The sequence below is a fragment of the Alternaria viburni genome, assembly GCF_023758015.1.
Source record: "Alternaria viburni strain BMP 2772 chromosome Unknown scaffold_4, whole genome shotgun sequence".
Taxonomy (NCBI): domain Eukaryota; kingdom Fungi; phylum Ascomycota; class Dothideomycetes; order Pleosporales; family Pleosporaceae; genus Alternaria; species Alternaria viburni.
Window position 1 is genome coordinate 1621293 of NW_026055773.1, and position 23492 is coordinate 1644784.

The 23492-nt window shown below is 53.6% G+C and overlaps 10 protein-coding genes across 10 annotated transcripts; 3 read left to right on the plus strand and 7 right to left on the minus strand.

Annotated features, from left to right (window-relative positions):
- Nucleotides 1–1414: 1414 nt before the first annotated feature.
- J4E79_002817 (uncharacterized protein) lies at nucleotides 1415–2110 on the minus strand (the record flags this gene model as incomplete). The annotated part of the gene is given in 2 exon segments (XM_049351714.1): nucleotides 1415–2076; nucleotides 2092–2110. 2 exon segments carry the CDS (start codon nucleotides 2108–2110, stop codon nucleotides 1415–1417), a joined length of 681 nt encoding a protein of 226 aa, XP_049214352.1.
- Nucleotides 2111–2491: 381 nt separating this feature from the next.
- On the minus strand, nucleotides 2492–2909 carry J4E79_002818 (uncharacterized protein; the record flags this gene model as incomplete). The annotated part of the gene is made up of 2 exons (XM_049351715.1): nucleotides 2492–2767; nucleotides 2829–2909. 2 exons carry the CDS (start codon nucleotides 2907–2909, stop codon nucleotides 2492–2494), a joined length of 357 nt encoding a protein of 118 aa, XP_049214353.1.
- Nucleotides 2910–3231: 322 nt separating this feature from the next.
- J4E79_002819 (uncharacterized protein) lies at nucleotides 3232–3455 on the minus strand (the record flags this gene model as incomplete). Its single annotated transcript, XM_049351716.1, has 2 exons — nucleotides 3232–3323; nucleotides 3377–3455. The coding sequence occupies 2 exons, from the start codon at nucleotides 3453–3455 to the stop codon at nucleotides 3232–3234; spliced, it is 171 nt and encodes a 56-aa protein (XP_049214354.1).
- A 513-nt stretch (nucleotides 3456–3968) lies between these two features.
- J4E79_002820 (uncharacterized protein) lies at nucleotides 3969–4604 on the plus strand (the record flags this gene model as incomplete). Its single annotated transcript, XM_049351717.1, has 2 exons — nucleotides 3969–4123; nucleotides 4280–4604. 2 exons carry the CDS (start codon nucleotides 3969–3971, stop codon nucleotides 4602–4604), a joined length of 480 nt encoding a protein of 159 aa, XP_049214355.1.
- Nucleotides 4605–4844: 240 nt separating this feature from the next.
- J4E79_002821 (uncharacterized protein) lies at nucleotides 4845–5281 on the minus strand (the record flags this gene model as incomplete). Its single annotated transcript, XM_049351718.1, has 2 exons — nucleotides 4845–4859; nucleotides 5066–5281. 2 exons carry the CDS (start codon nucleotides 5279–5281, stop codon nucleotides 4845–4847), a joined length of 231 nt encoding a protein of 76 aa, XP_049214356.1.
- A 2554-nt stretch (nucleotides 5282–7835) lies between these two features.
- J4E79_002822 (uncharacterized protein) lies at nucleotides 7836–10915 on the minus strand (the record flags this gene model as incomplete). Its single annotated transcript, XM_049351719.1, has 2 exons — nucleotides 7836–10685; nucleotides 10772–10915. 2 exons carry the CDS (start codon nucleotides 10913–10915, stop codon nucleotides 7836–7838), a joined length of 2994 nt encoding a protein of 997 aa, XP_049214357.1.
- Nucleotides 10916–12058: 1143 nt separating this feature from the next.
- J4E79_002823 (uncharacterized protein) lies at nucleotides 12059–12958 on the plus strand (the record flags this gene model as incomplete). Its single annotated transcript, XM_049351720.1, has 2 exons — nucleotides 12059–12686; nucleotides 12741–12958. The coding sequence occupies 2 exons, from the start codon at nucleotides 12059–12061 to the stop codon at nucleotides 12956–12958; spliced, it is 846 nt and encodes a 281-aa protein (XP_049214358.1).
- Nucleotides 12959–15411: 2453 nt separating this feature from the next.
- J4E79_002824 (uncharacterized protein) lies at nucleotides 15412–17310 on the minus strand (the record flags this gene model as incomplete). Its single annotated transcript, XM_049351721.1, is given in 3 exon segments — nucleotides 15412–15504; nucleotides 15519–15982; nucleotides 16029–17310. The coding sequence occupies 3 exon segments, from the start codon at nucleotides 17308–17310 to the stop codon at nucleotides 15412–15414; spliced, it is 1839 nt and encodes a 612-aa protein (XP_049214359.1).
- Nucleotides 17311–19916: 2606 nt separating this feature from the next.
- On the plus strand, nucleotides 19917–21103 carry J4E79_002825 (uncharacterized protein; the record flags this gene model as incomplete). Its single annotated transcript, XM_049351722.1, has 4 exons — nucleotides 19917–19963; nucleotides 20091–20174; nucleotides 20225–20969; nucleotides 21086–21103. The coding sequence occupies 4 exons, from the start codon at nucleotides 19917–19919 to the stop codon at nucleotides 21101–21103; spliced, it is 894 nt and encodes a 297-aa protein (XP_049214360.1).
- Nucleotides 21104–21511: 408 nt separating this feature from the next.
- J4E79_002826 (uncharacterized protein) lies at nucleotides 21512–22649 on the minus strand (the record flags this gene model as incomplete). Its single annotated transcript, XM_049351723.1, has 2 exons — nucleotides 21512–22225; nucleotides 22287–22649. 2 exons carry the CDS (start codon nucleotides 22647–22649, stop codon nucleotides 21512–21514), a joined length of 1077 nt encoding a protein of 358 aa, XP_049214361.1.
- Between the last annotated feature and the right edge of the window lie 843 nt (nucleotides 22650–23492).

Consider the following 23492-nt stretch of genomic DNA (forward strand, 5'->3'; position numbering starts at 1 on the left):
TGCCTGCTGTCAGAGCAGCCAACCGCCTTACAGCGCAGAGGTGCTACAGAACGCATGATCCATGCTTGGAAGACCGATGATAGAATTTGCAGACACATCTAATGCAACTAGAGTTGGTTCAGTACGTCGATTATGCGACTTATCACATCCTACCGCAAGGTCCCGTCTGTGGCTTGCATTCCAAGTCGTCGTCATCCATGTCAGTCCTCCACCCAAGGAAGCTAGTAAGCTGCAGCCGTCCGATGCTCAGCGGGCGTCTACATGAGCAACTGAGCTACCATGATCCCGTGATCATGCTGACCAGGCATGCGCCGCCAGGGTCGAGTATTGGGTCGTTGCGCAAACAAGGTACAGCTCGGCCGATGTAACGTTGGATGCTTTCGGTATTCTCGCTTGACTGCCGCGACGACCAAGCGCCAGACAGTAGGTATGACGGAAGAGCGGACTGAAGATACCGCATGACGCTATCGCAATTCGAGACACTTTCCCTGAACACACAGATCAGTGGCCTCCGATTGCATCTCGCCACAAAACATTCCCACATCAAACAAGGGTCTTAGCACTCTAACCAAGCAAGCCAGCTCAACCGATCCAGTTACACTGCCACCTAAGGCACACGCGTCATGGCCAGGTTATTGAGACCATTCATACAAGGCAAACGAGGCAAATAATCTTCCATGGATACAGTACCCGTCGTCAATTCTTACTTCGTTCGGAATGCCCTGCAGCATGCAGATCATCTGCGCACCTACTCGGCAAAAGAGCCGAATGAGCACAAAGACGGCGGCAACATACATCTCGGCATTAGCCATATATGCAGGTACATTCTGTTTCGGAGTCTCGGAGACCAAAGGCGGGCGATGACACAACAAAGACAGGCGCCTGACAGCCCACTACGTGTGCCACGAAACACCAACACCAACAGGCATCAACCTAGTCGACCACGCTATCGTAGTTTTCGAGCGACTCAACAGCGACACAAGCATTTGTATATGATGTGCCTGAGGAGCATTATTGGTGGCGTCCAGCACGGAACAAGGATTGACCCAACAGCAGTACATGACGGATCATGTGACTACGCGATACATTGGTGGCGTCTTTCGCCTTACGTGACACGTCGGAGTCATCTTGTTGGGAAGTGAACAGGAGGCGCAGCGGATTGACGTCGAGGGTGTTACTGTGAAGTGTGCTACGGGCATTGCAGCATGAACAAGCGGGGCTTTGATGGAAGCTGCTAGCGTTGAGAGGAGGTAGAGAGGGAAACACGAATGATGAAGAGCTGATAGCTGAAGACTCGGACGAAGAATAGATCTGAATCACTGCGAAAAATGTACAGTGCATTATGTAAATATCGCCTAGTCCGACTACTACATGCCAATCACCACACCATACCACTAAGCCGTATCACCTACATCTACACCCCAGCATCAGCATCATCCCCCGCTTCCGCCCTCGCCCTAACCTTCATATTAACCATCATGATAGTCTCAACCCAGTCCCTCCCCAGATTCTGCTCAACCTCCAGACGCTCCTGCAGCTTCTGGATGCGCTTATCAGACTTGGCCTGGCGACAACGCAGGAAGTCGATGGTCTTATTCTTATCCTGAAGCTTAGCCCAGATCAAGTCGTCCACGTCTTCTCGGGTCGGGGATTGCACATGGGCGGCTTCCAAGGAGAGCTGGTGTTGCTGCTCTTCGGAATCAGATAGTTGAGCCTCGCGCTCTGCAGATTTGTTATGATCTTCTGCCAGCTGCTCGGTTAGAGTCTGGAGCTGCTCTCCGAGAACCTGAATAGTCTCATTGGTAGCTTCAGCGTTGGAGTGAAACCTCTCTTTCAGCTTCACAAGTTCGCTCTCCTTCGCTGTTAACGCTTCAGAGGTCTCCTGTAAGAGTGATTGGTTGAGTTCAGACTGCTGCATCAGCTCTTCGTTGCGGTTGTGTAGACGAGTGTTCATCGCAGCTAGGCTATCGTTGTCCTGACTCAAGGATGCGAGAGAGGGCGCCAGGGAAGGCGTAGCAGAGCCTGTCGGTGAGCCCATGACGGAGTCGGTGCGACGAAACCGGCTGAAGAAGCCGGCTTGTTGAGGCTTACATGCCACTGAGGCGGACATGATGCTAGGTTCTCAGGTGGGCGTGGTGTGAGTTGATGGATTTCGGCAATGCAAGACGCCGGACAAGTGATACTGGGAGGGCTACAATGGCTCTGGGATTGAGCCTGTTGCTGCTACTCTGGGAGATGTATGCGGTACTTTGAGGTATAGTTTTATATAGAAGCATGTAGAACATGTTGCATTCACAATGTCCAAATCACAAAACCACGAAGACACCACTGTACACACACCAAGAAGACATGATATGCGGCACACCACGCGATGGAATTTGATGCCAGAAGGGAAATATCTATCTAAGAAAAACACAAAAAACAAAATCGTGAAAGGGGAAGAGGAAACAAGACGGGGAATCAGAATAGTACCAAACCACCCAACCCATCTTCAAACATCTTTGAAGATGCCAGACCAGAGCTCCTCTCCCACCCGCAGAACCACCTTCTTGTCGGGCACAATGTGGGTTTGGACGAAAACCCCCTTCACCTCGTCCGCCATCTTCTTGCCGAGAGTCTCAAACAAGGCGCGCTGGGTGTCTTCAAGATCTATGATCTTGGCGGCCGCAGCCGACTTCTCTTTCATCAGCAGCTCAACGAGGTGCTGGTACTGCTTCTCGATACGCCTGAGCGCATCAGCGGCGGGGCCGGCGGCGAGAGCGGGGTGCTATACAAGTAACTTTGTCAGTGCTGATCTGAATATCTTAGAGGAGCCGGGATGTACTCACGTCGCTGGCCGTGAAGATGTCGAGCTCGGTGGCGACGATGTCACCGTCATGGTGGCCTGGGAGGTTGGTCTGGTGCGACATATTAGTATATGTAGTCGTCTTGGTGATGTTTTGCAGAATGTTTGTGAGGTGTGAAGAGGATGTAGTCTGCAAAAGAGGTTCTGGCGGCTGAGGAAATAGGAAGATGGGAGGCGGTTGGACAGTTTATATGCTACGCAAAAGATGGGATGGGGACGGTGAATGGGGAATTAGAAGTCGAGGTGAAAGAGAAATGGACTCTCGAAGACGGTCAATTCGGGCTATACAGAGCTATTATGCTGTGCTCTCTTGAGCTATTCGTATGCCTATTCGTCTTCACCTACGACTCTTGTCTTCTTCACTCGTCCTCCTTCCCAGTATGTATTCATGCGCCCTTCTGTACCAGCTCTGTGACTTGTTGTTCAATCGCCTTGTCGTCCAGGCCCTTCAGTGACAGCTTCCGCTCCTTTCCGAAGTCTACCCCAGATTGTTAGCAGTGCTCTCGTATGTCCGTGGTGAGTGTGACGCACCGAATCGCGCATAAACGGTGGGCTGGGTGTTGCTGGCTTCGCGGATCATAATGGGGATGGATGGGTTGGCCTTCTTCATGGCGGGGTAGCTTCGCATGAGGAAATTCCTATCCAGTCGGTCAGCGCGGTTCGCTCTATCCGGCCTGTCCTGTCTATCCTGCTCTTGTGCAATGGCGTGCGCGTTGGGTTGCGCTCCTTCACTCGGTTGTCGCATACCTTGTCGCGGCGCTGTGCTCACTGGTCTGGCAGAACAGGAACCTCAGCTCCTTGAGCCCGTTTGCGAATGCTTTTGACGCCATGGTAAGGACCGGGTACTGGTGTGCGGGGGTAGCAATCGGTGTCTGTCGTCACTGGGCCGGCACCGACATTCAATGTTCGTCAAGCTGCCAGGCGCACGCCTTACCCAAACGGGCCTAGAGCAGTCGGAGCACCCCCATCGATAGTCCCGGATTTATCATCTCATGCTTGAGCCCAACATCGCGACGGCTCTCGCACACGACACTCGCCAAGGCCTCGACCTCGCTCTCGACGCCCCAATTCCTGCTCCCACTCGAATCGCCGACCTCGAGAGTCCAGGACACAGCTCGCCATCATGTCGTTCCGCCCCGGCTCCCGCATCTTCAGCTCCTTCCGACCCTTCTTCCAACGCGCAAATGCCCGCCGACATGCTTCCACGGCGGGCGCTGAGCCCGCTGGCTTCCAGAAGTTCTGGAACAGCCCCATCGGCCCCAAGACAGTCCACTTCTGGTATGCTGCCTTCATACCACCTCCATCCTTGCCCGCAATGCGCTGCCAGCTCCCCGCACTCTCCGAAGCGCATCCGCAGCCGCAGCAGCAAACACCCACCTCCAAAACCCACCACACCACACTCAAGCCATCGCACAAATGCTAACACCCCAACAGGGCCCCAGTAATGAAATGGGGCATGGTCCTCGCCGGCGCCTCCGACTTCTCCCGCCCCGCCGAATCCCTCTCCTTCACCCAGAACTTCGCTCTCATGTGCACAGGCGCCATCTGGACGCGCTGGTGCTTCGTCATCCGCCCCAAGAACGTCGCGCTGGCTGGTGTCAACTTCCTGGTCTTCTGCGTCGGTGCCACACAGGTCGGTCGCATTTACATGTACAACAAGAGTCTGGAGAACACCGAGGGTCAGGCCAAGGGCGAGATGCTGGATGTCAAGCACACTGCTGAGAAGGCGGAGAAGAAGGCTGAGAAGGCTCTGAAGTAAATTACGAACGGGTGAAGATAGGGTTGAGAGGTTGGAAAGTGGATTCCCCGGCTGGAAAGCTAGGCGTCGGGTGCGGGCAGACGGGAGGATTGAATGAGCTGGATGTATATCTACTACGGGATCATGTTGGAGCATATGCACCATCGTGTTATCATGACAATGATTCCTTTGCTTTAAGTAGCAAACAAAGAACGATCAGAATCCTTCAGCACTCGAAACTTTCGCGTGTTCAGATTTTTTTTATAGCTCTATGGTCTGTCTTGCATGCTAACCATGACTCTCCACTGAGCGATAGACATGTCAGGTCAGGAGCATGCTCTTTCTCAGAGTCGACATCCGCGGTTTCTAACGCCATGCTAGAGTACAGTGTTTCCCACAGACTGAATGACACCAGCGCGCAAACGCACATGTCCAGCCTAGAGCTGCTGTTGCATCCTGTCTTATCTCTTCCACTTGCGTACCTTGTTCTTCAGCCCAGCACCCAGATTGCGCATGAACGTGTAGCAAGAAAATTCCTGCATGCGATCGCGGAGAGATTTCTCCTCCCCGCAACGCGTAACCTCCCCATCCTCATTGCTGCCATCGACACCGGACTGTTCGGGCTGTAGGAGAGCAACTTCATCGGCATCGCTGAAATCGAACAGCGCGTCGGGGTTGAAGATGCTGAGTAATTCCATCTCTAGGTCTCGTTCAACATCTCGCTCTTCAGCAGCTCGACATTCCTCGACCACTCCATCTCTCTCCCACCCTTCAAGCGGCAAAAGAGCATGATGAAGATCAGCGCAGTGTTGTAGAACCACACCGTCGGGATCACGCGGCTCGATCACAGGAGATGGGTGTCTGAGAGATCCTCCGTGTCTGGGTGGATCGCGTCCCAGTGCCTCGAGCATGAAATTGAGACAAAAGGCTTGTCTGACCATGACCATACGAGGTACTCTCTTGATAGCATCGGCGGTCACCACGGACGGACTAGGTGCCACGGGTTCCCTTCGGACGCGGTTGGTGTACCTTCGGAATCTGCTTGGAACGTGTATGCGGGATCGTGGAGGTGGGATGAAGGGAGAGAGAAGAGAATTGCGGACTGTGCTGAGCGAGTCAAGGCTGACTGGAGGAGTTGCTGGCAGTTGTGTATCGTCTGCCCGGCCTGATTTGGAGGTGTATGGTGCCCAGTTTTTGAGTAGACTGACGACGCTGTCGTCTCTGGATTTGGTCTTCGAGCTCGAACGATTGCTGAAAGACCCCTCCTCAGTGGTGATGCTGTTTCTCGGTCTCAGGCTTTCGTCATCTGAATTATCTGATTCATCGCCATCCTCTATATCGCTCAACACGCGTACGAGTCCGCGGCCTATTCTCAATCAGCCCCAATACGGCACGTCAAAAGTTAAGTCAGACTGACCAAGAGGACGTGGAGGGGGAGGTTTCGCTGGTACGACTTCTGGTTCACTTCTCCAGATAAAGTTGTATTTACAAGTCCTACAAGTCTGAACTGCGTGTCCGGAGAACTGGTATACCGTCGCTCCACAATTAGGACATATCCTACGGTCCAAGTAGAATCTACCACAGCCGTGCATGTGGCGAGCTCGCCGACCTGCGTTCCCAGGCATGATCGGGATGTCGATTAACCCGTAGTCTGTTTGCTACGTGTCTGGAAAGGTAGGTGCACCTGCTGTAGATGTTGTTGCGAAGAAAAAGCAAAGCGCGAATACTTCAAGTGCTGCCTCTAATGACTGGATGCTGGTGGTGAGGATGAGATGAAATGACTGCTGCATCACATTAGAACAGTCCAGAATCAGGTCATTCTCTGCATACCTTTGATGACGTTGTCGATGGGCCCCGATGCCAACAGATGATAGTGATAGTGCTGTAGCGATGGAGGCGATGGCTGATGAGCGGAAAGTTGTGGTGGAAGAGTACAGCAGATGCCACTTTGAAGGTCAAAGACCATCAGCATGGCATTTTGCACGTGCTTCGCGCTCTGGGAGTCGCAATGGCGAGTGCTTTCTGTTGTGTCGGCGTGTTGGCATGCATCCAAGGTAATCGCGTTCGAGCAGCGTGCGAAACTCCCCAGGCACGCTCCCACCCTTTTGCCCAGTTATCCATCTCTTTCATATACGCTCTATTAGACTTCGGTTCGCCATATTCTGGTTCTGCGATGACCCATAGACCCCTAACGAACCACTCACGACTCCAATCATCCAGGCTGTTACCCCAACAAGAGCGGGCTTGTTGATTGATAAATACCGCAAACGTCTGAGGGGTCCTCCTCTTTCTCCTCTCTTTCCATGTTTCCGCGTCAGGTGAACGCTTTGCAACACCCAGCACAGCATTCACCACAGCAGTCTCCACAATTACTACACGCATCGCCCAAACAACCTGACATACTCGCAAAACACGCAATAATTGACTCGATGCACCAGGGGCCTGCCAGCGTGCAATCGATCCGCTGTATACATCGTGTGCAGCAATCTTTCGGCTCGTCGTGCGCGGGTGTAAACTCCTCTGTCTCGGGGTTCACTGGGGCGTAATTCATCTTGGATGCGGGGGGAGAGTGGCGACTGCTGGATGAGTTTGGTGGTAGAAGGGTCGATGTTGAACGAAGGAGGAAGGAAGGATGATGTAAGAAGAGACCAGGTGAGCTTATAAGTCAGGGTCGATGATGTATCTTGTTCGACAGTAGAGAAAAAGTAAGATGGTAATAATTGACACGTCGTAGATAGAGATTCTAACGTGACAAGAGCCTTGGTGAGCGGTGTTCGAAGTTTTTGATTTTCGATCCGCGAAAGTTCAAACGCGCTTCGCGTGAGATCAGGCACGCCAGGCCACCCACACACACAGCCCGCCCCCCTCGGCTAGCAGCACGTGGCTGTGGGCGCCGCCGATCTTGCTAAGTGAAGTCAGGGTATGCAAACACAGCCTCTGCAATCGCACAGTTGTCATCGAAACACGAGATATGCGGTCTAGGAGTGAATGCTGTGGCTGGTTGCAAACGCGCGTAGATAGTGGGTACATGTTATTTTCGTCTCACGCGATTCTCAAACAAGTAACGAACGTGGCAATGGACAGTAACAGTAGTATTCATTCACAATGTGGGTATCTTGTATGCGCGCCCGCAATAATGGCCTGTAGCAAAACTAAACCCCCAACTCCCTGCCCCGAGGACAATGTGACAATTTGAGAAATGTAGCAAAAACTCCAGTGCTGGCGTAAGTGACCAAGTAGTCACGCGGCAGCCTATACTCTGATCACAATGTGGATGCCTAAACCTCTGGCCTCGCGAATGGAGCATCCCAAGCAAGTCCTCCCCACACGACTCACGATCGCATGAAGGCCCTTTTCCGCACACCAGGCTCGTGCGAGCAGCTGAAGATCAGACGAAGCCCTGGCATCTAGTACCAACACAGCCTTCTTGTTATTCTTGATTGTCTCCGCTGTCTCGCTGTCGTTGCTCCGCGACAGATCAAGTAGGCGCTCTGTAGACTTGGACGTGTGAAGCTCGAACGGCAGTAAGAAGTCAGGATCCAGAACATCGGTGACTGGCACGATCTTGTAGGAGTACGACTGGTGTAGAGGATGCGCGTTCATGGGCTTGCTGCTAGTCGCGAGTGTCTCGACTTCTGGTCCGGTAGATGCTTCGTACATCCGCTTTGGCGCAATGTCTGCGGCGTCCGGGGGATGTGATAGGAGCGGCTCAAATCCGTGGCTGTTGCGGCGTGATAGAGTTACGCTGTGTTTTGAAGAAGACCTCGAGATGGTTCCGGTACCAGAGCGCCTCAAAACCTTGGGGCGATGCGTGAATGAGGGAGGCGCAGAGGCTGCGGTAGTGCAAGGGAAAGAGGTAACAAATTGAACATCGTATGTTAGAGTGATGGTATGGCTCACTGCGTCTCCTCTGGAGACGAATGTCATAGATGGGGCGTGAATGTCGCTTTCGGTTGGCGGCCCTGTCAAGCTGTCGCCGTCGATGAGGTCCGTGTTGATTGGCACTAGTTCCCACTGCGAGAAAACCAAGGAGGGACCCAGGTACGAATCAGGATCCTGAGGAAGAACAAAGTCCTCGGACCTCAATGAAGCTAGAGAATCGGCTGGTGCGATAGCTGACTCTTCGGCAACTGTGTCAGAACCGTCTCTTGGTCGTAACCGGTTCTCGTGCGGAAGCAGTTCGCTGTGGATCGAGTACCAACGGTCGGCAGGGCTGTCGGGCAGCTTTGGACATGAGATCCAGCCCATACACTCTGTGGAGCCTTTGGCACACGCCAGAATACGTCCAACAACAGAAGCTTTGCTCCAAAAGGTTCTGTCGCCAAAGGTGAATCCGCCGTACAAATTTGCTGATTCTCCCAGGTTGGCAATAGCGTTGCTGTCATTCTCGAGCATGGTCGACACGAGGAAGTGTGAGATAGCCTCTCCGGGGAGCACAAGACCAGTCAGATAAGACCGACTCAGCCACCCTCCGATATTGTAGCTGGACGTGGCATCGTTTTCCGAGATGGTCGACACGGGAGAAAGTGGCATGCGTAAGGCACGAGAGTTGTTGCGATTCAGAGCGGGCTTCCCGATGTGGCCGAAGTAGCTGTCCAGCTGTTGACCGGAAGCGAGGGGTGTTTGCAGTGGCGTGCCGTATACACTGATGCCGGAAGGGGTGGCCATGTCGAGCAACCTTCCGCTGGGTGACGCTGGTGTGGGTTCCTCGATCTTGTGTTGCTCTCCAAGCTTCCGAGCTAAATCCGCCGAGACCACGTCAAGGCTAGGCCATTGCAGTGTCTTCGCAAAGTGAAGAAGCCCAGAGAGCTGTCTGGATTGATGCTGTGGGAGTATGATGAGGTCCGACTGCGGTATTTGGGCGTGAGCGCCTTGGCTTAGCAATGACAGTAGTCCACGTAGTTTGGGTTTGGGTGAGACTGGCGCATCGTTGCCTCGCATAATGACGACGTTGTCAAGAAATCTCCGTGCGAGCACCAAATCCCAGTCAATCTTTCTCGATTTGATCTTGAGAAATCCTTCGATATCCTTTGCGTCAATCCGAAGTCGGATCTCAGCGTCGGTCGCATCTGCATTCGTGAAGGCATCCAATCGAAGCAGCAACTCACAGGCCAAGGTGATCTGTAGTAATAGCATCTCCCGCTCTGTCCATAGAGTTTGGTGCTCGTGCTCGGAGGCTGGCTCGGGTTCACTCCACAGTATCTGGCCCAGCCTTATCCTCCATTCGACAAGGCTGAAGTCATACCAGACACCCTTCAGTCCCAATACCCTGAGTAGGGCCACGATTTGTGTCTGCAAGCCTGTAGGGTCGGCGGTAGAGTCGTCGTAGCCCGGAGGGGTAAGGAACTTGGTGAATAAATTCGCGTATAGATCTCCAGAGCTTTGGTTGTTGAGGATTGTCATGGGCTCGGGGCTGTCTTGAAATGCCTCGTACATGTCCTGGAAGTCAGCCAAGCGGTCGTATATCAAGTTCAAGTCCACCGGCCGGATACCCAGTCGCTCAGGAGTTGCCTGCATGACTTCCTTGTTCCTGGCCGACTCAGCGGAGTCTTGACTTGACTGAGACTGGTCCAGCTCACTGGCCAGTGTGTCAGACCTTGGTAGCTCGAGGAAATGCGAGAAGCCAACAGTCCCTGGCTCGATACCCTGGGCACCGACCATGCTTGGCATCTCCACCACGTCCACCTGATAACCATTGTACTGTTTCGAAGTCTCGGGTAGCTGTGAGGTCTTGGATGGATGTTCGTGTAGGGTCGCGGCTGAGAAGGCGGGTTCGGCAAGTGGAACTGTGTCGGCTGCTTCCTTGAGCACAGCATCGGCGTTCCAAGGATGAGTGACGGTTGGTGTGTAGCGACTGCCTGTCCTGGCGATGCCAAACTGTGGGGCCCCAGAGAAGAGCGTACGAAGCTGGCCCTCACCAAGAGTCTCCAACTTGTCCTCCTTGGTTTCTTGCGGTGGTGTAGGTACGCGATCTGGCTCTAGTTCTTCTGCGGGCGACATGCTCTCATGATCGACTGCGGCACTCGGTTCCTCTTGGGGTATCACATCGAGTGTTTGTGGAGGGGCTGATTGCGGGGCAGTGTTATCGTGCTTGGGCGGTGCCTTTGTCGGGAAGTTTGCTATCAGCTTCTTGATCATGATGCGAGTATCGTGGCGATAACACCACAGAGAAGGAGCAGGTGACATACAGGTACAGCGACTTCACCCTGGCGCTGTGTTTGCTTCTGCTTGAAAGCCCTGAAGAACTTGAGGACGCGCTGCCTCTTGCTGTCCTTCCGCAGCAGCTTTCCGGCATTATCGTCAACCATGTCGTGGTGCAGTCGTCGCAGCATCGTGGCGGCCTGCAGCAGGCAGGCGAGGCATACCTTGGGCGGACATTATAAGGGGATAAGGGGACGTCAACAAAGCTCAGCAGGCTGGGCGCGACACAGGCTGCACACATGCACGTCAAACATGGCAGCCATCCCTGCACTGACAGGCGCGCACGTCTCGATGGTTGGTGCGAGGTCGCTGCCGGTCCCTGTCCCGCACATCAGCCTGGTCGATCAGACGAATCCGCGGATGACGTCCAACCTATCGCCCCGCTTAAGTGGCCCTGCATCACCTGCACCTCTCACGCCAGGCACTCACATTCCTGTTAGCAGCGCGCCACTGCGCCTACACGACGCGCCTACATCAATCAAACACTCGCAACCCGTTTGTACTGTCCACGCCGTCGTCTAAAGGCCGTTGTCTATGACGCTATATCGGTCCGCTCGCCTCCAGGTTCCAAGTCCTGTTCAACGGGCCCGTGCCAAGCTTCTAGAACGTGGACCCGGGTCGGTCATTTCCGCGTCTCCAATCTTATCGCCTCCACGAGCAACTGCATTCCATGTTGTATACGACGGTGCTCTATATCTACGGCAGCAGTGGTCCGAAAGAGCTCTCTGGCCTTGAGTTGGCTTTCGTCGTTGCACCAACAAGACAGAGCCACAGTCGCGAACCTCCAACAACATTTACTAGACATCGTTCATGCCTCATCGGGCACGATTCACCCCAATGTTTCATAATGATCGATGTCCAACTTGGCCAATGGGAGATTGAATGGACCATATACTCACAAGAATTGTCGTACGACTTAGCCTTGTGGATACGTAGGGTGCAAGGTATCGTTCTTGGTTCTTCTTTTATGCCAGTAGTGCATTGTCGTTCTGTGACTACTTCCAAGGTTCATTAATGTTGTGCAAACAATCCTCGATAAACAGTATTGAGTCACTGCAACCTCTGGCCTCTGCGGCTGGTACAAGCTATTGAGACTGCAACATCATCAGCAATGGCGTTCATACGTGGACCCCGCATGTCGTGGTGTTACACAGCAGCACCTCCGCATTCACCTATCTCGCGCTAGTGTAGATAATGGTTTGCTATCACGTAGCGACACCGAGAACACTGTGCGCGACACTACACACAGAAGCCAAATCACAATCTCCGACAAGATGAGATTGCTTGAAGACGCGCGAAGACTCGCCGACACCTACGGACCAGAGGCGGCGCGACATGTAGCATCTGCTGCAGACAAGGCATGGACACACGGTAGCGCTTTCGGTCAAGAAGTAGCAAAACGTGCTGGTCCAGCCGCCGCAGACGCGAGAACTCATCTGGGCAGGCTCAGTAAGGAAGCGGGCGAACATGCCGCTCCCGTTATCAGCAGTGCTTCGAAGAATGCTATGATACTTGCCCGGGCAGCCTACCACAGCGGCAAACAAGGTCTACACGCCCTGCCGCAGGTCCCAGATGGATACATGAACGAAGAGTATGACTGGAAGTTCATCACAAAGTTCGGGGAAGACATGGCGAACCATCTTGGTACTACAGCCGGCGACGTCTGGGAGAAGCTAAGCAGCGGCGACATCCTCCATGACATTGGTCAGGCGGCTATCCCGAACATTGAGTTCACCAAAGAAGATCTCACGGGGTTCAGCGAGAGGCTCAAAGCATGGATTCTTGACAACCCCAAATTGTTCTCCACGTTGCTGGCATGTATCGCTTCGGGCCCCATCGCCCTTGCTGTCACACCGGCCATGCTAGGCCTTGTGGGCTTCACACCCATCGGCATCGCTGCTGGTACGTATGGATCACTGATCATATCTCCGGACCGACTTTTAACACATGAGCTAGGCTCCATGGCTTCTGCATTCCAAGCAGGCGTCGCTCCCATCGCTGCGGGTAGCGCTTTCGCTATCCTTACGAGTGCCGCAATGGGACGGTATGGGCTTGCAATCGTCCAGGCGATTGCTGTAGGCTCAAGCGTGACAGGAACTTGTGGTGTCGCAGCTAGCGCATTCATGGAAACTGTCAAGGAAGACCAACAGTCGAGGAAATCGAAGACGGAGTAAAAGCAACGTTGGAGAAGAGAGAGAGAGCACTAAGAACGGTATAACGGAAAGATGATGTGGTCTGTATGAGCATTCATTACTTCCCCAATGGTATGTACCTGGCCCGGTGGCCATATCGTAATGAGCTAGAGCATCCGCTCGAAAGAGCCCAACAGCGCATTAACGATACATAGACGACTGCGCCTTGTTCGCCCCATCCAACTCCAGATCAGCTCTGTTCCCACTGTGAAGCTCGTACACCTATCTCAACGTTAGCTCAACGTCCCCTGCCGCGTTAGCATTTCAACATACCGGTTCCTGATGCGGCATCTCAGCCACGTGGTGGTACCCTTTGGCTAAATCCTGCTTCTGCCTCTCTTCCGCAATCTCGTTTTCAATCTCCCGAGTCTTCTGCTTTGACTTCCGTCTTCGCAGTAGAATAGTCACTGCAATACCTAGCAAAGCACCAACTCCAGCGCCGACACCTACGCCGATACCGATGTTGCGTCCCGAGTTCGATTTGCCCTCATCGTTCTGTTCTTCGTTCTGGCCGGACAGATTCGCTGCGTCGGACGATGGCGTGGGTTCCTCTCCAGTTCCCGTCCCCGTCGCTACCGGTGCTCCGCTCCTAGTTATCGTGCTCCCGACCGAAGAAGCTGTGCCCACACGTGAGGAAGCCGGTCCAGCACTTGGCGATGCCAGCCCCGCACTCGCAGAAGCCACTTGCTCGCCTCCTAGCTCCTTCGGAATCCTGATTCTTTTCGAGACCAGCGCATCAGCGGAGGCCGAACAGCACGCGTTGCTATCTCCACAACACCAGTACTCTGATTTGGCTGTTCCGTCGCAAGGCGTCAATTGTGAGACGGAGTCTGCTAGATCCTACTCGCTTGTTAGCTCTCTGAAACTAGGCACCCAGCCACATGCATAGCCACAAACGGAGAAAAGTAACATACCCCGTCTCTGCAGACATCCAAGCAGCCCTCCCAGTTCGCATTCGCACAGTACACCCGGTAGAAGTGCGTCCATGGCTCTGCTTCTTGTCCAGGTGCGCTGCTGAAACCTCTGTTCTGACACAGCCCGTTCGGCATGCATTCATCCGCCGTAGGGCCGTTTATAACATCGCCGCCTGGCGGATTCGGCCATTGCGTTTGGCAGCATGTGTTGTAGAGCGGGGAGCCAGATATGGAAGAACAGCGCGAAGTTCCTTCGTCCTGGTGCGCGGTGCCGTTGGGGAGGAAGCAGGTGGGCGTGCTGGACGGGAGCGACGCTAGGAGGAGGAGAAATGTTGCAGATATCGACGCTTGCGACAACATGCCGGGCATCGAGTATACGGACTGTACTCCGCAAAGGTTGTTCTTTTGTCGCTGTCGACGAGATGGAAAGTCAAGGTGGAGAGAAGCGGGAAGAGAAGAGTCTGAGGAGCGATCTGAGCGGAAATACACGAACGAAGCTCCCACTTCTTTCCTTGCACTGCCTGATCGTGATGCGAATAAGGCAAACCATCGAGCTAGGGTCATCCCGAATTAGCGTTGGGGTCGAGGGGCCGCGAAATTAAAATTGGATACCGTCCCGTCCCCTTTCGGGTAATTTCCACGACTCATCAGCGGCTTCAACCGTTGAATTCCGTTAGATGATAATGTCAAAGTGGGTTGTGGTCGCCGACCGTTCTGCAAAGGTAAAAATATACATTGAACGACTGTAGACTGTTGATGATAAGATGCACAAACGAAAGGATGGGGTATCTTGCACGCGCTGTAATGAAGGACAAAATCGCAACGCCTACCACAAAAGGAAATTATCTGTCTCGAGCGGAATCCTTCCGACTCTGCAAACACCAGCTCATTCATGTCTGCCGACTAAGCAGCAATTCCACCGCTCGGTCGACCCTCAGTCCGTCTCCCAGATCGGTTAACCTTAGCGCCTCTCGGGCCTGCTCGGCTGTGAAACCCATCTCGACAATCCGCCATATGGCCTTATCGGCCGTGTTCTCATGACTCCGAGATCCATAGATGTGGTGTTGTTGTTCGTGCTGTTGGAGGGCTCCACCTCTGGGAGTGGAGCTTCCGGCAGATGACTGACTACTACTCTGACGCATGTGGCGGCCACGGTAAGGCATTGACATGGGATGAGGGCGGAATGCGGGGTGAGGCGGTCCGGGTGGTTCGGACAGAGGATGATGTAATGGATCCTCGAGGATAGAAGGCATAGATGTGCCTGTGCTGTAGCGATGCCAATCACGACTGTTTGTCGCCGTGGAAGCGGAGGGTGTCGGCAGAAGCGGCTGAGCAAACATGCGGCGGGGTGGAGAGCTTGCGCTTGATACACTGCCCATGGTGTATAGATCGCGGTTGCTCTGGACTGTTGTGACCGAGGGAGATGGTAGAAGGGGCTGAGCAACCGTTCGACGTGGCGGTGAGGGTGTCCGTTCCCTGATAGGTGCTAGGATTGACGAAATGCTATGTCGATCATGGTTACTAGGAACTGTGGAGGGGGGCGGTGATGGGAGCAAAGGCTGAGCCACAGTTCGCCGAGGTGGTGAAGCTGTTCTGCTGGATGTCGACCTCGATCTAGGAAGAGGCACAGATGTCGGTATGTCTTCCACAGAAGATGATCTCAGTGCCGGAACATGAGTGATGATGTCCTTTCCCGGGCCTTGTGGTGGTAGAGGAGGGCGTGTCAAGTTTCGAATCACAGTATCCCAGTCTGACATGGGTCTTTCCCTGAGAACCATTGGTCGTTGCTCACCATTCCTTTTGCGATCCTTGAGTTCGTCAATGTGTTTCTGAATACGTATCTTGGACTGTTGGCGCTGCACGTCGCGGATTGAGATCTTAGCATAGGTATGCGCAATCTTGTCTTCGTAGACGCGTCGGGCTGCTTCTTTGAGGAAGTATTGTCGTGTACCGTCAAGCACAGGAGGCTTCCAGTTGACCCATCCGTTCTCCGCCGCAATAACAAAGGCTTTGGGATCCGAGGGGTGGAACGGGCCAGTGAGCTTGAGAACAGTATCAAGGCCAAAGGTGAGGAGGTGGTAGATCCATTCGTCTGGTCTGGTTAGCAAGATCCATGATTATGCAGCGGATAGACGAACCAAGCATCATCTCCTCGCCATCAATATCGCCACCACGAATGTCGGTGTTGTCGTAAATACCGGCTTGTCGGGCTTGAACTGTGCGCCCTTCGAAGTTTTGTAGCAGGACGGAAAGACAGGTCCATAGTTCCATCATGTCGAAGAGTTGCTCGGCGGTAAGGCCGCCTTCGTTCCCTTGCCCGAAGCACTCAGGTGCACCGACCAATGTGTCGCTCATGAGGTCTGTGCTCATCATGCTGAAGGTGCAGGTCGCCTGATGGACAAGCATACCACCATTGAGCCAGTCCATCTGCGCAACAATGTCCTCCTCACGTCCTTTTCCCGAGCCAAATAGCTTACAGAATGTCCATATGCGCCATAACGCATCGTCAACCCTAGCAGACTCGGCTGGGCAGGCGCTCATGAGCGCAGCTGATATCTCTGGTCGTACGAAGGACTGGCATTTCTCCATAATCTCCAACTTGATTGTGCGGATGACTTGGATGTCTCGCTTCTGGAGCTTGAGATATGAAGTTGGGGTGTACTCCTCTGCAGGTCGTGTCGTCTCAAGGTCTGCTGCAAGTAGAAGTTCGTGTCCAGGAAAGGCGATCTCTCTAAACTCCCAGGCTGGTGGTGACATCTTTTGCAAGGTAGATTTGATGAGATCGAGTTCATGACGTTTGAACACACGATAGAAGCCTCGGTTGATGGAGGCTGCGGCGAAAAGATCGTTGAAGTGATCTAGATGTTGGAAGATGTTGAGTATGACTTTCTCAGCTCCGTCAGACGTAATGGGTGGTTTGGTGGTTTTGGTAGAAACAGCTCGCGGAGAAAACACCAGGTCCACACTGGAACGCTTGTATTGCGGAATCATAAGTGTCAATGTTCTGCTCGTGCGAAAGGACTTTCGCTTCAGCTGTGAAGCGATATGGTCTCGCGGTAGACGGTTGACTTCAACAGTCGTCCTGGCTGCCAATCGCCGCCTGCTGGATTTACGCGGGACAGCCGGAGGAGGATTATCAGGCAGTACAGCATTAGCGAAATCTCTTCGGGGCTGGCCTGTAGTATCAATAAGCTTCCCGTCTCCAGCTGACGCCTGACGCATGCCCCTCCAGGAAGGGTTGCGTTCTGCAAGGGGCGTCCCATCCTGGGCAAGCATGCGAGGATCGCTGTTGCTGCCAAACGAAGAAGCCAGTTGAGCGTGCAGGTCGAACTCAGCCTCGCTCAACGTAGGGCTGGACGCACGTGGAGGGATTGGAAACGCTTCAGTTCCTGAGGGTTTCGCCTCGTTGATCATGCCCATACTTGCATCCGCGGCTAAGTTCTGCCGCGGACCGCTCCGCTTTGAGGACCTTCGGTTCAATCGTGGCTTGCTCTGAGCTACATGGAGAGCACAAGTTGGTTGGAAGGGGAGATTCTCATCGCTAGAGGACGGGTGGATGTATTCTCGGGGCGCTATCGACGGCGGTGCATGGGATTGGCTCCCGTTGAAAGATAGGGTGAGCTCAGAGCGAGCATGTAGAGTACCTCTAGGCGCCAGGGTCTGGCCACTCGGAAGATGCGCTGAAGGTTGGCAGGTGCTTCCTTGTGTCGGAGATTTATCGACCTCCACGCTAGTCTCTGAAGAGTGGTTGCTGTGCAGTGATGAAGCATCGCTATCTTGCGACTCGTTACACGAACTGTTAGACTCGAAGCTACTCTTGAATTGGTTCGGTGTGTATCGCGTATTCACTGGAGCGGTTTGGCGGATTGTGTGCTGTGTTTGCGGATGCGCAAGTGGAGATACAATGGAATCTCGTATGCGATGGTGGCTTGCTGACGGAGGCGAGACCTCGTGGTGGCTTTCGAGATCGGTAGGGCCCGTTTCGAGGAATGGAAGAGCGGGCAGTGGCTTTCCACAAGGGATTACCACTTGTATCTTAGGCTTCGCAGCCGGATGTCTGGCCCCGCTCGGAATGTTCTTCTTGTGCTTAGTGACCGTTTTGCGATTCTTCTTTCGCCATTGGATTTTGCCGTGCTTATATGTGCCGATGGTGCCTACAAGCGATGCGTGGCTTGATGCCGACAGTCCACCTGCAGTATTACTGGCTCCCGTTGCGACCACTGCCGAAGCAATGCTCTTCCGTCTCCTACCCCAGATAGATGTTGATCTTGAAGGCAACGGTACGGTCAAACCTGCTGACGACGGTCGGTTGCCGTCATTGCCGTCCCTGCGACCCTCGGTCGCTGTGTTGTGATTGTGAGAGGGGAGAGCCGCATCGTCTTTAGTACTTTCTGGAACTGCGCGTAAGATGGTAGCTGACTTTTTCGGCTTTAGCTTAAGTAAAGCTGACATCCTTCTCTTCAGTGCGCCAGGTGAGGCTGATCACTCAGAGCAATGTGTCAACATGGGCAGGTGGGCTTGAGCGGGTCGATTAGTGACGTATTAGGCTGCAGAAAATGTACGAGTAGCAGTCTGGAGTTGCTGAGGGTGAGTAGTTGGATAAGGGATCTCCCATCGAAGCCGTGACTCGGGCATGGTGGCAGGGCATGGACTGTATATCGTCCGAAGCCAAGATAATCATAACCTAAGGCACTGCTAGACACCACCGAGCTCCATGAATAGCCCGGCCGTGGCGTTCCGCACAGAAGATGCATGCAGCGCCCGGCGAAAGCTGAGCTGAGTGAGATGAGATGGAGGCCAACTCCGAGTGGGCGGACAGGACAGCATGGGTGGGCAGGCGGGCGAAAACCCAATGACGCACGCCCCCGGGACATGTACGGCTCCTCATTGCGCAATAAACGTTATCACAAGGATGCGTTGTAGTGAGGCATAGCAGTGGGGAGCAATCAGAGACATCCAAGGTTGTTGTGTTTTGGCGCTGGGGCCGTGCTATTTGCGGCGCGACTGCTTGCTCAGCCCTGGTGCCGCACTAATTTGGGGCCATTGTGCCGGACACGACGTCCGCCTCGAACTACTCTATAAGCACTGCGCCTTATTGATGCACCAGGCACACCTCATGTATGTCGAAACTCCACGGCACCGTGCATCGAACTCCATCTCGTTTCAGCTTCTCGACCCCAACATCACTGATCATTTGCATCTGCCTGGTCCTTGGACGACTAGCGGTGATCCAAGGTTCGCTCTAGCTGTGACCATGACGTCGCTGACGTCGCACTGCAAGGAGCTGTGCTGGCCTTACCAGGGTGAGGCTGTTGGCTACACAGAATATCTTCAACCGAAGCGGAATGATCAGAGACCTCTGGAGAAACCTGGCCCCTCCAGACCCTTCGTGTAAGGCGTGCGCATGCGAATAGGAGTGGGCGTCCGGCGCGGTGATACACACTACGGCCCACACGGACTTCGACATCGCACATCTAGTGCCCCGATCAACTCTTAGTCCGCACATGATCGAGGGTCCGTGATTGCGACCCTGTTGCGTATCGTTTGATTGCCGGTCACATCCGTGACGGTGGTTTCGGCTCGTATCATCGGAACCTTTCTCAGATCTTCTGTCAGCTTGGCCTTGTAACGCGTAAGGAGATAAGAGGGCATCAATCCAACCGCTTATATGTCGTAGCGACCCGTTGCTTGGAGGTCGTACTTGCTGGCTTTGATAGTGTGAGAACGTGTCAAGGCTGCTAACATTCAAAGGTTGGCATAGAGAGTCTTGTATTCCGCTCCCACATTTCGGGTAGTCAACACATAGTCTATTGGAGGAAGACAACACGCTACACGCTGTGTAACGTTGCGCACAGAGCTGGAACCCCTCTTTGTATTCTGCGCTAGTAACGGAGACCGCGTATCTGATCCAGAATCATCGTGATGTCGAAAAAGTTTGAATCTTCATCTCTTCTTTCGCAACCCAGCGCTACTAACGCTAGCGATCGCTCTAGATCCAACGGCGGGAGATTGACATTTAGCGAGATATGGATGCCAACCAGTGCACAGAGCAATGGCAGCGCACGATCCTGAAGTATATCAACCGTATTGCAATTTCTAGACACGCTACTGACTAGACTCAGGAAGAGCAGATTGCTCAAGCAAATTCAAGAGCGGTATGGGCCTTAGCCTGTCTCAAAGGCTTACCACTGACCTCTCAGGATCGCCGATGAAATCAAGGTCCCCCGCATCACCAGATCGGAAAAGCTCAACGTGCTGCAAGATTGGAAAGGCGTCTTCACGAAGTGAGTCTGGTTTGTCTATGGTCGTAGAAGTGGTCGCTGATACCGCCAAGTCAAATCAAGGCCGACCTTGAACAATGCTCCGGTCAGCTTCTCGCGCCGCTCCTCAGCGAGATTCACGCTTCGCTTCCGTTGGAGGTCCGTGAGAATATCTACGAGCATGTCTTCGACATCAGCAAGCCGATAGTCATCCCAAGACTGGAACATCCCAACGTCGAGATCGTGAACGGAAGACTGCAATCTGGCAGCGCTGGAGCGAGCGAGCACGCGAAAGCCATGCACGAAGAGCTTAATCCGTTCAAGCAGGACTACTGCTTCTCCGTTGCTGTGATGGGTTCACCAACCAGTGCTGAATTCCAGAACCTAGCGCTTCGCAAAACGCCCTTCTACTTCCGCGGCTCCAGAACCAGTCTAAACGTTCGACACCTACTGAATACCGAGATCCGGCCGGGAGTATACTTCCGCGATCTTGTCCGCCATCTGCGTGTATACCTTCGCAGCAACGCCGCCTTTCACGAAGCCGAAGACATTGCAGCGGGTGCGGACAGAGCTCAACTAGCAAGCTATTCAGAATATGTCACACTCGACGTACCGTCAACATGCGCGATGTATCTTGATCGCCTAGAAGGGTTGGAGACGCTCAATTACACAAATCATACTGTTATGCTGGAGCTTTGCTTCCTTGCTCCCGCAACAGGTCCTGGAGGGATACTGCATGAACCGAGTATCAAATGTAATCTGTATGAGATGGTGGGATCGGTATACCGTCGTGCGAGGGATGGTGGCGCAGACATCAAGGTACGGTATGAAAGGTCCAGCACAGGAGGTGGAGAAGACTGGACGGAATATCTTGAGAGGGACAGACGAGACACGGTGCAGGTATGTTGTGCTGCTCTGACCATGCCTTTTAACAGGACGCTGACTTCAGCTAGTCCAAACAACAACAACACGCGTTCTGCGACGGCCTAATGGCAGCGTCCGCGCTCCATGATCTGTTCAACGCACCGATACTGGTCTCTGAAGCGAACATAAGCTGGCAGCACGGCTTTACATTCAAATACTTCAATGAGTGTGGCTGCAGCCCGTGCACGCAGGATAGATTGAGGTGCTCAACGGGCGTGGTACACTGCTTCATGTATCCCACTGGGATAATCTAGGAAGATGAATAGATGGCCATATTCCGAGGCTAATAAGTTCAACTGTTAGACGCTAGAAGGGAGATACAGGTGTTACAAAAGCTACTACCGAACACGAGCAGTTGAGCAATTCGTGAAGTTGATGACATTCAATGATACTGCCGTATATTTCCGATTCTCTCAACAAGAATCCAATCGTCCACCCTATGCTGTCATATCCAACACAACCCTACCCTGCAGCTTGCCCGCATGCATCTCATTGAAGATATCCGAAAGTTTATCCATCTTCTCCGTCCTGAAATGCGTCTTAACAATACCCCTCGCGGCAAACTCCATCGTCTCGATCGCCTCCTTCCTTGATCCTACCGCAGAACCAACGATCTGCAGCGCCTTGGCGACCATGACACCAGGGTTCGCGCTCTTGATGGGTACGACGTCGCCCTCAGGGATACCGACACATACCACGCGGCCGCCGAAACGAAGTAGGTCTACGGATTGAGCGTAGGCCATGTTGTTCGCTGTGCAGACGACGACGGAGTGAGCGCCGAGACCGTTTGTCAGTGCTTGAACGGCTTCGACCATGTTCTCTGTTCCGTCTACGGGGATGAAGTGCTCAGCGCCGCTTTCCATGACGATGTCTTTCTTGGAAGAGTGGTCGATGCCGATAACGCGGTGGCCAATTCCCCTGGCACTGAATTGCACGGCCAAGTGACCTAGTCCGCCTCCGGCACCCGATATCACGACCCAAGCACCTGACTCGGCGTTTGTCTTGCGGAGCGCGGAGTAGACGGTCACACCTGCGCAGAGAAGCGGTGCCGCGGCTGCGGAGTCGAGGTCGGCGGGGATGGGCGTGACGTAGTTTGCGGGGGAGAGGACGTATTGTTGGAAGGTTCCTGGTGTGTAGTATCCTGATACTTTCTGTTTACCCGAATTAGTGATCGCAGTCCAGAAGTTGGTCATAGGTATAGGTAAAACTTACTCCTGAGAAACAAGAAGCGTCCATACCCGCCCTACAAGCCTCGCATGTCTCACAAATACCCGCCATCCATTTGATACCCACACGATCTCCCATCTTGACTGCCGAGTTCTCGGTTCCAGGTCCCATCTTTACGATCTTGCCTACGCCCTCGTGACCACCGACTTGTCCGGCTTGTGTGGGGAAAGGTAATGTTTTCCACGAGTTCATCATAACGCCTAGATCGGAATGGCAGACACCAGAGTGTGTGAGATTGATCAAGACTTCGCCGGCGCCGGGCTCGGGCATGTCGAGATCGACGATTTTGGTGGAGATAGAGCCGGGCGCATCGTAGATGGCGGCTTTATATTTGGAGGGAAGGGACATGTTGGACGGTTGATGTAGTGTACCACTCGATGTAGAGACAGTTCGGACGAGACGCTTCGGGGAGGGGGAAGGAGCAGTCAGGATGGGTTAATTGAAGACGGATTGAAGCAACCCGAGAGACACCTCCAGTACATATACCTTTCCCCGCACCAACACCCAAGCTCCATAACGCGTCGAGCTACCCTGACTCTCCCTTAGCTAACGACCCTATCTCTACCCCACACCAGCCCCGTCTACGGCCTTCCAACACAATAGATACGAAGTTACGCACACGGAAAAAGTGCACAACCCTCACCCACAAACTACCTCACCCATCTACCGGACCAATAACACTCTTGTCACATTCGGACCGCCATCCATGCCCAGCTGTACCTCACGATAAACACACGCGTCAGCACGAAGTATCCACAAACCCAAGGTAACTACCTAAAGAACCGAAGCCGAGGCAAACAGCTAAAACGCGTGACCACACGTAGCTGAAGTTTACCCCGCACCCGCGATTGGGGGGCAAAGCTGTAAGTGGATTGGGAACGAGGGACCAGACTAGACTACGTCAGGCGGGATGCATGTGAGCGCGGATGTGGGGTTGAGCCAAGACGTCCGAAGTTCCGTTGCTGCACATATGAGTAAGCTAGGCGTATAAGAAGTGGATTAGGTCGGAGATTGGGATGTAGCAAGGCGTGCAGTCGATCTACAAGTTTTTTTCCCTGGTGATACAGTCGGTGGTTTGGATTTTGCGTTCCTGTGTGTATGGAGTCTGGGACAGTGGGGTAGAGCTTGTGGTGATGCGACTGTGGCAGCTTCAGCCACTGAACTTTATTGTGGAAGGCGCGTCATCGTGGC